Source organism: Salvelinus namaycush, chromosome 5 (genome assembly GCF_016432855.1).
Source record: "Salvelinus namaycush isolate Seneca chromosome 5, SaNama_1.0, whole genome shotgun sequence".
In the NCBI taxonomy this organism is placed as follows: Eukaryota; Metazoa; Chordata; class Actinopteri; order Salmoniformes; family Salmonidae; genus Salvelinus; species Salvelinus namaycush.
The window spans coordinates 354,030-368,356 of record NC_052311.1 but is presented as its reverse complement, the minus strand read 5'-3'; the positions used below and the strand labels follow the sequence as shown (position 1 = coordinate 368,356).

The 14,327-nt window shown below is 45.3% G+C and overlaps 1 protein-coding gene across 2 annotated transcripts in view; it reads left to right on the top strand.

Moving 5' to 3' along the window:
- The first annotated feature begins 1,733 nt into the window (after positions 1 to 1,733).
- Positions 1,734 to 14,327, top strand: part of LOC120047359 (ectodysplasin-A-like) — a 31,744-nt gene continuing 19,150 nt past the window's right edge. For both annotated transcript variants that reach the window (XM_038992884.1, XM_038992883.1), the window contains exons 1-2: positions 1,734 to 2,221; positions 13,593 to 14,085. In XM_038992884.1, coding sequence (XP_038848812.1) covers positions 1,880 to 2,221; positions 13,593 to 14,085 — 835 coding nt within the window. In that variant the 5' untranslated portion in view covers positions 1,734 to 1,879. The remainder of the gene's footprint in view (positions 2,222 to 13,592; positions 14,086 to 14,327) is intronic.

Sequence of the window (14,327 nt, the reverse complement as noted above, 5' to 3'; positions counted from 1 at the left end):
AGGTATTATTACTGCACTATTGGAGCTAGAAACACAAGCATTTCACTGCAATTACATCTTGGATATCTGTGTAGGTGACGAAGAAACTGTGATTTGATTTTGAAAGTGGGTTCACAGCCAGGCTCTGACATTATCAACGACGATCCTGTGAGATCACAGCCAGGCTCTGACATTATCAACGACGATCCTGTGAGATCACAGCCAGGCTCTGACATTATCAACGACGATCCTGTGAGATCACAGCCAGGCTCTGACATTATCAACGACGATCCTGTGAGATCACAGCCAGGCTCTGACATTATCAACGACGATCCTGTGAGATCACAGCCAGGCCTCGACATTATCAACGGCGATCCTGGAGCAATTAGGTTGAAGTGCCTTGCTCACGGGCACGTCGGATGATTTTTCACCTTGTCGGCTCAGGGATTCAAACTAGTGACTTTTCTATTACTGGGCCAACACTCTAACCGCTAGGCTATATGGCTCAGGTTGATCCTACCTGGCCTACTAAACATGAATAGTTGGTCACCCATGTTGAGTACGTTCAGGGTTATAATATTTATAGCCTATCACAGTGCCATCCGTTTTATCACCAAAGCCCCATGTATTACCCACCCCTGCGACCTGGTTGGCCCTCGCTTCATACTCGTCGCCAAACCCACTGGCTCCAGGTCATCTACAAGTCTCTGCTAGGTAAAGCTCCGCCTTATCTCAGCTCACTGGACACCATAGCAGCACCCACTCGTAGCACGCGCTCCAGCAGGTATATCTCACTGGTCACCCCCAAAGCCAATTCCTTCTTTGGTCATCTTTCCTTCCAGTTCTCTGTTGCCAATGACTGGAACGAACTGCAAAAATCTCTGAAGCTGGAGACTCTTACCTCCCTCACTAGCTTTAAGCACCAGCTGTCAGAGCAGCTCACAGATCACTTTCCCATGTACATAGCTCATCTGTAAATAGCCCATCCAATCTACCTCATCCCCATACTGTATTTATTTATTTATCTTGCTCCTTTGCACCCCAGTATCTCTACTTGCACATTCATCTTCTGCACATCTACCATTCCAGTGTTTAATTGCTATATTGTAATTACTTTGCCACCATGGCCTATTCATTGCCTTACCTCTCTTATCCTACCTCATTTGCACATGCTGTATATAGATTTTTCTACTGTATTATTGATTGTATGTTTTGTTTATTCCATGTGTAACTCTGTGTTGTTGTACGTGTCGAAATGTTTTGCTTTATCTTGGCCAGGTCGCAGTTGTAAATGAGAACTTGTTCTCAACTAGCCTACCTGGTTAAATAAAGTTGAAATAAATAAATAAAAAATAAACTAATAAATAGCATATAGAAGAGGGAGGTGAAGAATTTTGGGATGATCAGATAGATAATCCTGCTTCCTGCATGAAAATCAATGTACATCGCATTAGTTGCAGGAGAGACCATTGTCCAGCAGATGTCGCTAAAGTCCTGTAGATACCAGAGCAATACATGTTTCTTTAACTGTAGCGTTTGCTTTATAGGATCAGTTCACACTCTCCACAACGCCAAACATTCACCCTTGGTAGGAAAAATACCAAACTGATCACAGATCAGCGTCGGTCTCGGGGCTGGTGGCAGCTTCCGTTAAAAAACATGTGGGCGGAGTCACAAAGGGGAACCACAACGGGAACCAATCAGATACTCGGAAGGCGTGGTCCTCAGTACTCGGACCTTTTGTATCACTACGGAGACGCGTGCAGTTTGCGCTGACCGGAGATTGTACTATCGTTGTTATTATGTTGGCATGAGGATCAAGTCTAGTGAGTAGCGGTGGAACCAACGTGCTGATTATGCCTAGATAAACCAACGCAACTCTCTGACACTTTGTGTGATAATGGCATGCGATGGTTCGATTGACGATTTCCCCGACAAAGTGTTGTTGACCGGATCACCGTCTTCATGCACGTGCATCAATACGTGCAAAACCCACAACAGAAGTAGTAGCAGCGTGAGCAACACCAGTATGGTTTTCCTCGGCTTCTTTATTTTGTCTCTGTCTCTGCACATTATAACGCTGCTGTGCTACCTGGATCTCCGGTCCGAAGTGAAGCGAGAAATTTCTCAGCGGAGAGGAGGGGACGAAAAGTTGACCCTCGGTGGAACTGATGTGACCGACCCGTTGAACCCCTCCGATCACCGAGTGATGGACCCCGGCGCCCGGGCACAGGGTCACGAGGTAAACAAAACAGAATCCATAGCAACCACACATGCACTCTTTCGCTCCCCAAACATGTGATACATCAGAACTGCTTCTATTTACAATACTTAGTCATGAGCCTATTTCGTTTCCATTTTAGCATTTGAATCATATAGGCCTAGCTCTTGATCAGACCAGTCATCTGTACTCTACAGATCTGAAACGTAGTTTGGTTAAATATGCAGCGATGCACTTGTGTTGTGTAATAACCTGTTCTCCGGTCACTGAGGTGTGTGAATGAGCTGGAAGTCATTGATCAGGTCTGTTCTCCGGTCACTGAGGTGTGTGAATGAGCTGGAAGTCATTGATCAGACCTGTTCTCCGGTCACTGAGGTGTGTGAATGAGCTGGAAGTCATTGATCAGGTCTGTTCTCCGGTCACTGAGGTGTGTGAATGAGCTGGAAGTCATTGATCAGGTCTGTTCTCCGGTCACTGAGATGTGTGAATGAGCTGGAAGTCATTGATCAGGTCTGTTCTCCGGTCACTGAGGTGTGTGAATGAGCTGGAAGTCATTGATCAGGTCTGTTCTCCGGTCACTGAGGTGTGTGAATGAGCTGGAAGTCATTGATCAGGTCTGTTCTCCGGTCACTGAGGTGTGTGAATGAGCTGGAAGTCATTGATCAGGTCTGTTCTCCGGTCACTGAGGTGTGTGAATGAGCTGGAAGTCATTGATCAGGTCTGTTCCCAGAACTCTGTAGCTTTGAGTAGCCTACTCTAACAGAAACAATCAATCTTAAGAGAAACAGGTGTTCATGACTTCTTTACTGAACAACACCTTGACTCACAGAGAGAGGAGGAGAGGGGAGAACAGAGGAGAGGGGAGAACGGGGGAGAGGGGAGAACGGAGGAGAGGGGAGAACGGAGGGGAGGAGAGAACGGAGGAGAGGAGAGAACAGAGGAGAGGAGAGAACAGAGGAGAGGAGAGAACAGAGGAGAGGGGAGGAGAGGTAGAACAGAGGAGAGGGGAGGAGAGGCAGAACAGAGGAGAGGGGAGAACAGAGGGGATGAGAGGTAGAACAGGAGAGGGGAGGAGAGGTAGAACAGGAGAGGGGAGGAGAGGTAGAACAGGAGAGAGAAGAACAGGAGAGGTAGAACAGGAGAGGTAGAACAGGAGAGGGGAGAACAGGCAGAACAGGAGAGGCAGAACAGGAGAGGTAGAACAGGAGAGGAGAGGGGGGAACAGGAGAGGTAGAACAGGAGAGGAGAGGGGAGAACAGGAGAGGAGAGGGGGGAGGAGAGGCAGCAGTTGGGTGGAAAGATGATGTGGTCATCGCAAAGCCAGCAGGTGCAGAGCCTCCGGCTGAATGTGTAGGCCTGCATTTATTGTCACATCTGATTGGTGTTAATTTTGTTCTGATGTTGCTCACCATTCCACAATAGAACCCCTCCCCCCAGATCAGCACTCCTGCACGTTGAGTTCCAGGCCCCTGATCTGATAGGTGTTCATTCTGTTCCTACAGAGGGTGATGGAATGCTGTGATCAGTCAGAGACTGTGGCTGTATGTTGCCTGTTCCCCTTGAGTGGAACAGGCTATGGGGCTTTCCCTCCTGAGGGCCCTGAGTGGAACAGGCTATGGAGCTTTCCCTCCTGAGGGCCCTGAGTGGAACAGGCCTTTTCTGTCACCCAGCTGGTGATGCTCTCTCTGTGAGGACAGCGAGGTGCAGGCCATGATGAGACACAGCACTACAGCTGTACATATTCACTAGGCTGTACTGTATGCTGTTTCTCCAGATGTCTGCCTTAAACACGGCTGATTACTGAGGCCACAGTTTACATAGTGGTAGAAACAGAAGCATGTGGTGGAGGGGTGTGTGTGTGTGTGTGTGTGTGTGTGTGTGTGTGTGTGTGTGTGTGTGTGTGTGTGTGTGTGTGTGTGTGTGTGTGTGTGTGTGTGTGTGTGTGTGTGTGTGTGTGTGTGTGTGTGTGTGTGTGTGTGTGTGTGTGTGTGTGTGTGCTTGTGTGTGCGTGTGTATGTGTGTGTGCGCCGCACCACCAAAGCCATACCGCAGTACTTGTTAGTGTTCAGACACTTGCTCCAGCTTTGAAGATATGTTCTCTCCCCTCCTGCTCAGATGAAAGCTTGTCCCTCTGGTTGGCACTTGACAGACATTCCACCACGTTGGTATCCAGTCATCTAATGCTGCATGCCTTAGTAGTGAGGGGATTTACCATGTCTTAATGTAGGGCCATTAATGTAGCATGTCTTAGTTAATGTAGGGCTAGTCAGGTAGCATGCCTTAGTAGTGAGGTGATTTACCATGTCTTAGTTAATGTAGGGCTAGTCAGGTAGCATGCCTTAGTAGTGAGGTGCTTTACCATGTCTTAGTTAATGTAGGGCCAGTCAGGTAGCATGTCTTAGTTAATGTAGTACTAGTCAGGTAGCATGTCTTAGTAGTGAGGTGATTTACCATGTCTTAGTTAATGTAGGGCTAGTCAGGTAGCATGCCTTAGTAGTGAGGTGCTTTACCATGTCTTAGTTAATGTAGGACCAGTCAGGTAGCATGTCTTAGTAGTGAGGTGATTTACCATGTCTTAGTTAATGTAGGGCCGGTCAGGTAGCATGTCTTAGTTAATGTAGGACCAGTCAGGTAGCATGTCTTAGTAGTGAGGTGATTTACCATGTCTTAGTTAATGTAGGGCTAGTCAGGTAGCATGCCTTAGTAGTGAGGTGCTTTACCATGTCTTAGTTAATGTAGGGCCAGTCAGGTAGCATGTCTTAGTTAATGTAGGACCAGTCAGGTAGCATGTCTTAGTTAATGTAGGGCCAGTCGGGTAGCATGTCTTAGTTAATGTAGGGCCGGTCAGGTAGCATGTCTTAGTTAATGTAGGGCCAGTCAGGTAGCATGTCTTAGTTAATGTAGGACCAGTCAGGTAGCATGTCTTAGTAGTGAGGTGATTTACCATGTCTTAGTTAATGTAGGGCCAGCCAGGTAGCATGTCTTAGTTAATGTAGGACCAGTCAGGTAGCATGTCTTAGTTAATGTAGGGCCGGTCAGGTAGCATGTCTTAGTTAATGTAGGGCCAGTCGGGTAGCATGTCTTAGTTAATGTAGGGCCGGTCAGGTAGCATGTCTTAGTTAATGTAGGGCCGGTCAGGTAGCATGTCTTAGTTAATGTATGACCAGTCAGGTAGCATGCCTTAGTTAATGTAGGACCAGTCAGGTAGCATGCCTTAGTTAATGTAGGACTAGTCAGGTAGCATGTCTTAGTTAATGTAGGACCAGTCAGGTAGCATGTCTTAGTTAATGTAGGGCTAGTCAGGTAGCATGTCTTAGTTAATGTAGGACCAGTCAGGTAGCATGTCTTAGTTAATGTAGGACCAGTCGGGTAGCATGTCTTAGTTAATGTAGGACCAGTCAGGTAGCATGTCTTAGTTAATGTAGGACCAGTCAGGTAGCATGTCTTAGTTAATGTAGGACCAGTCAGGTAGCATGTCTTAGTTAATGTAGGGCCAGTCAGGTAGCATGCCTTAGTTAATGTAGGACCAGTCAGGTAGCATGTCTTAGTTAATGTAGGGCCGGTCAGGTAGCATGTCTTAGTTAATGTAGGACCAGTCAGGTAGCATGTCTTAGTTAATGTAGGGCCGGTCAGGTAGCATGTCTTAGTTAATGTAGGACCAGTCAGGTAGCATGTCTTAGTTAATGTAGGACCAGTCAGGTAGCATGCCTTAGTTAATGTAGGACTAGTCAGGTAGCATGTCTTAGTTAATGTAGGACCAGTCAGGTAGCATGTCTTAGTTAATGTAGGACCAGTCAGGTAGCATGTCTTAGTTAATGTAGGGCCAGTCAGGTAGCATGTCTTAGTTAATGTAGGGCCAGCCAGGTAGCATGTCTTAGTTAATGTAGGACTAGTCAGGTAGCATGTCTTAGTTAATGTAGGACCAGTCAGGTAGCATGTCTTAGTTAATGTAGGGCTAGTCAGGTAGCATGTCTTAGTTAATGTAGGGCCAGCCAGGTAGCATGTCTTAGTTAATGTATGACCAGTCAGGTAGCATGTCTTAGTTAATGTAGGGCCGGTCAGGTAGCATGTCTTAGTTAATGTAGGACCAGTCGGGTAGCATGCCTTAGTTAATGTAGGACCAGTCAGGTAGCATGTCTTAGTTAATGTAGGGCCGGTCAGGTAGCATGTCTTAGTTAATGTAGGGCCGGTCAGGTAGCATGTCTTAGTTAATGTAGGACCAGTCAGGTAGCATGTCTTAGTTAATGTAGGACCAGTCAGGTAGCATGTCTTAGTTAATGTAGGACCAGTCGGGTAGCATGCCTTAGTTAATGTAGGACCAGTCAGGTAGCATGTCTTAGTTAATGTAGGACCAGTCGGGTAGCATGCCTTAGTTAATGTAGGACCAGTCAGGTAGCATGTCTTAGTTAATGTAGGGCCGGTCAGGTAGCATGTCTTAGTTAATGTAGGACCAGTCAGGTAGCATGTCTTAGTTAATGTAGGGCCGGTCAGGTAGCATGTCTTAGTTAATGTAGGACCAGTCAGGTAGCATGTCTTAGTTAATGTAGGACCAGTCAGGTAGCATGTCTTAGTTAATGTAGGACCAGTCAGGTAGCATGTCTTAGTTAATGTAGGGCTAGTCAGGTAGCATGTCTTAGTTAATGTAGGACCAGTCGGGTAGCATGTCTTAGTTAATGTAGGACCAGTCAGGTAGCATGTCTTAGTTAATGTAGGACCAGTCATGTAGCATGTCTTAGTTAATGTAGGACCAGTCGGGTAGCATGTCTTAGTTAATGTAGGACCAGTCATGTAGCATGTCTTAGTAGTGAGGTGATTTACCATGTCTTAGTTAATGTAGGACCAGTCAGGTAGCATGTCTTAGTTAATGTAGGACCAGTCAGGTAGCATGTCTTAGTTAATGTAGGGCCAGCCAGGTAGCATGTCTTAGTTAATGTAGGGCCAGTCAGGTAGCATGTCTTAGTTGATGTAGGACCAGTCAGGTAGAATGTCTTAGTTAATGTAGGACCAGTCGGGTAGCATGCCTTAGTTAATGTAGGACCAGTCAGGTAGGATGCCTTAGTTAATGTAGGACCAGTCAGGTAGCATGCCTTAGTTAATGTAGGACCAGTCAGGTAGCATGTCTTAGTTAATGTAGGACCAGTCAGGTAGCATGTCTTAGTTAATGTAGGACCAGTCAGGTAGCATGTCTTAGTTAATGTAGGACCAGTCAGGTAGCATGCCTTAGTTAATGTAGGACCAGTCAGGTAGCATGTCTTAGTTAATGTAGGGCCGGTCAGGTAGCATGTCTTAGTTAATGTAGGACTAGTCAGGTAGCATGTCTTAGTTAATGTAGGGCCAGTCAGGTAGCATGTCTTAGTTAATGTAGGACCAGTCAGGTAGCATGTCTTAGTTAATGTAGGACCAGTCGGGTAGCATGCCTTAGTTAATGTAGGACCAGTCAGGTAGCATGCCTTAGTTAATGTAGGACCAGTCAGGTAGCATGCCTTAGTTAATGTAGGACCAGTCAGGTAGCATGTCTTAGTTAATGTAGGACCAGTCAGGTAGCATGTCTTAGTTAATGTAGGACCAGTCAGGTAGCATGTCTTAGTTAATGTAGGACCAGTCAGGTAGCATGCCTTAGTTAATGTAGGACCAGTCAGGTAGCATGTCTTAGTTAATGTAGGGCCGGTCAGGTAGCATGTCTTAGTTAATGTAGGACTAGTCATGTAGCATGTCTTAGTTAATGTAGGGCTAGTCAGGTAGCATGCCTTAGTAGTGAGGTGCTTTACCATGTCTTAGTTAATGTATGACCAGTCAGGTAGAATGTCTTAGTTAATGTAGGGCCAGCCAGGTAGCATGTCTTAGTTAATGTAGGACTAGTCAGGTAGCATGTCTTAGTTAATGTAGGGCTAGTCAGGTAGCATGTCTTAGTTAATGTAGGACCAGTCAGGTAGCATGTCTTAGTTAATGTAGGACCAGTCAGGTAGCATGTCTTAGTTAATGTAGGACCAGTCAGGTAGCATGTCTTAGTTAATGTAGGGCCGGTCAGGTAGCATGTCTTAGTTAATGTAGGACCAGTCAGGTAGCATGTCTTAGTTAATGTAGGGCTAGTCAGGTAGCATGTCTTAGTTAATGTAGGACCAGTCAGGTAGCATGTCTTAGTTAATGTAGGACCAGTCAGGTAGCATGTCTTAGTTAATGTAGGACCAGTCAGGTAGCATGTCTTAGTTAATGTAGGGCCGGTCAGGTAGCATGTCTTAGTTAATGTAGGACTAGTCAGGTAGCATGTCTTAGTTAATGTAGGGCTAGTCAGGTAGCATGTCTTAGTTAATGTATGACCAGTCAGGTAGAATGTCTTAGTTAATGTAGGGCTAGTCAGGTAGCATGTCTTAGTAGTGAGGTGCTTTACCATGTCTTAGTTAATGTAGGACCAGTCAGGTAGCATGTCTTAGTTAATGTAGGACCAGTCAGGTAGCATGTCTTAGTTAATGTAGGGCCGGTCAGGTAGCATGTCTTAGTTAATGTAGGACCAGTCAGGTAGCATGTCTTAGTTAATGTAGGGCCGGTCAGGTAGCATGTCTTAGTTAATGTAGGGCCAGTCGGGTAGCATGTCTTAGTTAATGTAGGGCCGGTCAGGTAGCATGTCTTAGTTAATGTAGGGCCGGTCAGGTAGCATGTCTTAGTTAATGTATGACCAGTCAGGTAGCATGCCTTAGTTAATGTAGGACCAGTCAGGTAGCATGCCTTAGTTAATGTAGGACCAGTCAGGTAGCATGCCTTAGTTAATGTAGGACCAGTCAGGTAGCATGTCTTAGTTAATGTAGGGCCGGTCAGGTAGCATGTCTTAGTTAATGTAGGACTAGTCAGGTAGCATGTCTTAGTTAATGTAGGGCTAGTCAGGTAGCATGTCTTAGTTAATGTAGGACCAGTCAGGTAGCATGCCTTAGTTAATGTAGGACCAGTCAGGTAGCATGCCTTAGTTAATGTAGGACCAGTCAGGTAGCATGTCTTAGTTAATGTAGGACCAGTCAGGTAGCATGCCTTAGTTAATGTAGGACCAGTCAGGTAGCATGTCTTAGTTAATGTAGGACCAGTCAGGTAGCATGTCTTAGTTAATGTAGGGCCGGTCAGGTAGCATGTCTTAGTTAATGTAGGACCAGTCAGGTAGCATGCCTTAGTTAATGTAGGACCAGTCAGGTAGCATGTCTTAGTTAATGTAGGACCAGTCAGGTAGCATGTCTTAGTTAATGTAGGGCCAGTCAGGTAGCATGTCTTAGTTAATGTAGGACCAGTCAGGTAGCATGTCTTAGTTAATGTAGGGCCGGTCAGGTAGCATGTCTTAGTTAATGTAGGACCAGTCAGGTAGCATGTCTTAGTTAATGTAGGACCAGTCGGGTAGCATGCCTTAGTTAATGTAGGACCAGTCAGGTAGCATGTCTTAGTTAATGTAGGACCAGTCAGGTAGCATGTCTTAGTTAATGTAGGGCCGGTCAGGTAGCATGTCTTAGTTAATGTAGGACCAGTCAGGTAGCATGTCTTAGTTAATGTAGGGCTAGTCAGGTAGCATGCCTTAGTAGTGAGGTGCTTTACCATGTCTTAGTTAATGTAGGACCAGTCAGGTAGCATGTCTTAGTTAATGTAGGACCAGTCAGGTAGCATGTCTTAGTTAATGTAGGACCAGTCAGGTAGCATGTCTTAGTTAATGTAGGGCCGGTCAGGTAGCATGTCTTAGTTAATGTAGGGCCAGTCAGGTAGCATGTCTTAGTTAATGTAGGGCCAGCCAGGTAGCATGTCTTAGTTAATGTAGGACTAGTCAGGTAGCATGTCTTAGTTAATGTAGGGCTAGTCAGGTAGCATGTCTTAGTTAATGTAGGACCAGTCAGGTAGCATGTCTTAGTTAATGTAGGACCAGTCAGGTAGCATGCCTTAGTTAATGTAGGACCAGTCAGGTAGCATGTCTTAGTTAATGTAGGGCCGGTCAGGTAGCATGTCTTAGTTAATGTAGGACCAGTCAGGTAGCATGCCTTAGTTAATGTAGGACCAGTCAGGTAGCATGTCTTAGTTAATGTGGGGCCGGTCAGGTAGCATGTCTTAGTTAATGTAGGACCAGTCGGGTAGCATGTCTTAGTAGTGAGGTGCTTTACCATGTCTTAGTTAATGTAGGACTAGTCAGGTAGCATGTCTTACCTGACTGGTCCTACATTAACTAAGACATGCTACCTGACTGGTCCTACATTAACTAAGACATGCTACCTGGCTGGCCCTACATTAACTAAGACATGCTACCTGGCTGGCCCTACATTAACTAAGACATGCTACCTGACTAGCCCTACATTAACTAAGACATGGTAAATCACCTCACTACTAAGGCATGCTACCTGACTGGTCCTACATTAACTAAGACATGCTACCTGACTAGTCCTACATTAACTAAGACATGCTACCTGACTGGCCCTACATTAACTAAGACATGCTACCTGACTGGTCCTACATTAACTAAGACATGCTACCTGGCTAGCCCTACATTAACTAAGACATGCTACCTGACTGGTCCTACATTAACTAAGACATGGTAAATCACCTCACTACTAAGACATGCTACATGACTGGTCCTACATTAACTAAGACATGCTACCTGACTGGTCCTACATTAACTAAGACATGCTACCTGACTAGCCCTACATTAACTAAGACATGCTACCTGACTGGTCCTACATTAACTAAGACATGCTACCTGACTGGTCCTACATTAACTAAGACATGGTAAATCACCTCACTACTAAGACATGCTACATGACTGGCCCTACATTAACTAAGACATGCTACCCGACTGGTCCTACATTAACTAAGACATGCTACCTGACTGGTCCTACATTAACTAAGACATGCTACCTGACTAGCCCTACATTAACTAAGACATGCTACCTGGCTGGCCCTACATTAACTAAGACATGCTACCTGACTAGCCCTACATTAACTAAGACATGCTACCTGACCGGCCCTACATTAACTAAGACATGCTACCTGACTGGCCCTACATTAACTAAGACATGCTACCTGACTGGTCCTACATTAACTAAGACATGGTAAATCACCTCACTACTAAGACATGCTACATGATTGGCCCTACATTAACTAAGACATGCTACCTGACTGGTCCTACATTAACTAAGACATCCTACCTGACTGGTCCTACATTAACTAAGACATGCTACCTGACTAGCCCTACATTAACTAAGACATGCTACCTGACCGGCCCTACATTAACTAAGACATGCTACCTGACTGGTCCTACATTAACTAAGACATTCTACCTGACTAGCCCTACATTAACTAAGACATGCTACCTGACTAGCCCTACATTAACTAAGACATGGTAAATCACCTCACTACTAAGACATTCTACCTGACTAGCCCTACATTAACTAAGACATGCTACCTGACTGGTCCTACATTAACTAAGACATGCTACCTGACTAGCCCTACATTAACTAAGACATGCTACCTGACTAGCCCTACATTAACTAAGACATGCTACCTGACTAGCCCTACATTAACTAAGACATGCTACCTGACTGGTCCTACATTAACTAAGACATGCTACCTGACTGGTCCTACATTAACTAAGACATGCTACCTGGCTGGCCCTACATTAACTAAGACATTCTACCTGACTGGTCATACATTAACTAAGACATGGTAAAGCACCTCACTACTAAGGCATGCTACCTGACTAGCCCTACATTAACTAAGACATGCTACCTGACTAGGCATGTCTTAGTTAATGTAGGGCCAGTCGGGTAGCATGTCTTAGTTAATGTAGGACTAGTCAGGTAGCATGTCTTAGTTAATGTAGGGCTAGTCAGGTAGCATGTCTTAGTTAATGTAGGACCAGTCAGGTAGCATGTCTTAGTTAATGTAGGACCAGTCAGGTAGCATGTCTTAGTTAATGTAGGACCAGTCGGGTAGCATGTCTTAGTTAATGTAGGACCAGTCATGTAGCATGTCTTAGTAGTGAGGTGATTTACCATGTCTTAGTTAATGTAGGACCAGTCATGTAGCATGTCTTAGTAGTGAGGTGATTTACCATGTCTTAGTTAATGTAGGACCAGTCGGGTAGCATGTCTTAGTTAATGTAGGACCAGTCATGTAGCATGTCTTAGTAGTGAGGTGATTTACCATGTCTTAGTTAATGTAGGGCCAGTCGGGTAGCATGTCTTAGTTAATGTAGGGCCAGTCAGTTAGCATGTCTTAGTTAATGTAGGGCCAGTCAGGTAGCATGTCTTAGACAATACAGTACTGTACTGTATAATACAGGGCAGTACAATGCAGTAGAGTATAGTACAGGGCAGTACAATACAGTATAGTACAATACTGTGGAGTATAGTACAGGGCAGTACAATGCAGTATAGTATAGTACAGGTCAGTACAATGCAGTAGAGTACAGGGCAGTACAATGCGGTAGAGTATAGTACAATACAGTATAGTACAATACTGTGGAGTATAGTACAGGGCAGTACAATACAGTAGAGTATAGTACAAGGCAGTACAATACAGTATAGTACAATACTGTGGAGTATAGTACAGGGCAGTACAATGCAGTATAGTACAGGTCAGTACAATGCAGTAGAGTATAGTACAGGTCAGTACAATACTGACAGTACTCACTGTATATAGCCATGTTATTACTACTCCCTGTATATGTTATTTTCTACTTCCTGTATATAGCCATGTTATTTTCTACTTCCTGTATATAGCTGTGTTATTTTCTACTTCCTGTATATAGTCGTGTTATTTTCTACTTCCTGTATATAGGCGTGTTATTTTCTACTTCCTGTATATAGCCGTGTTCTTTTCTACTTCCTGTATATAACCGTGTTCTTTTCTACTTCCTGTATATAACCGTGTTATTTTCTACTTCCTGTATATAGCCATGTTATTTTTACTTCCTGTATATAGCCGTGTTGTTTTTTACTTCCTGTATATAGCCGTGTTGTTTTTTACTTCCTGTATATAGCCGTGTTGTTTTTTACTTCCTGTATATAGCCGTGTTGTTTTCTACTTCCTGTATATAGCCGTGTTGTTTTCTACTTCCTGTATATAGCCGTGTTGTTTTTTACTTCCTGTATATAGCCGTGTTGTTTTTTACTTCCTGTATATAGCCGTGTTGTTTTCTACTTCCTGTATATAGCCGTGTTGTTTTCTACTTCCTGTATATAGCCTTGTTATTTTCTACTTCCTGTATATAGCCGTGTTGTTTTCTACTTCCTGTATATAGCCGTGTTGTTTTTTCCCCCCTGAGGGACCTGTCCCCTGAAGCTAGCTAGACAGGCAAGTCTTCAAAAGACAGTCTACTTTGAACAGGGGCTTAAATATTGCTATCCTGAGCAGTGTTATGTTTCTGTTTCAACAGGAGAGGTTGCTCCACAGACAGCCGGATGGCCACCCCACCAGACCCCCCTCAGCCCCAGGGGACAGTAGCAGTATTCACAGACAGCAGGATGGCCACCCCACCAGACCCCCCACAGCCCCAGGGGACAGTAGCAGTATTCACAGACAGCAGGATGGCCACCCCACCAGACCCCCCTCAGCCCCAGGGGACAGCAGCAGTATTCACAGACAGCAGGATGGCCACCCCACCAGACCCCCCACAGCCCCAGGGGACAGTAGCAGTATCCACAGACAGCTGGATGGCCACCCCACCAGACCCCCCACAGCCCCAGGGGACAGCAGCAGTATCCACAGACAGCCGGATGGCCACCCCACCAGACCCCCCTCAGCCCCAGGGGACAGTAGCAGTATTCACAGACAGCCGGATGGCCACCCTACCAGACCCCCCTCAGCCCCAGGGGACAGTAGCAGTATTCACAGAGCCAAACGGAGCCCAAGGAAACAATCTGACTCAGGTATGGGCTTTAGCTCAACCAACTACACAGTGTTCATGTTTCAACTGTTTATTCCATCCTGCACACACACACACACACACACACACACACACACACACACACACACACACACACACACACACACACACACACACACACACAGAAAAACACACACACACACACACACACACACACACACACACACACACACACACACACACACACACACACACACACACACACACACACAGAAAAACAGACAC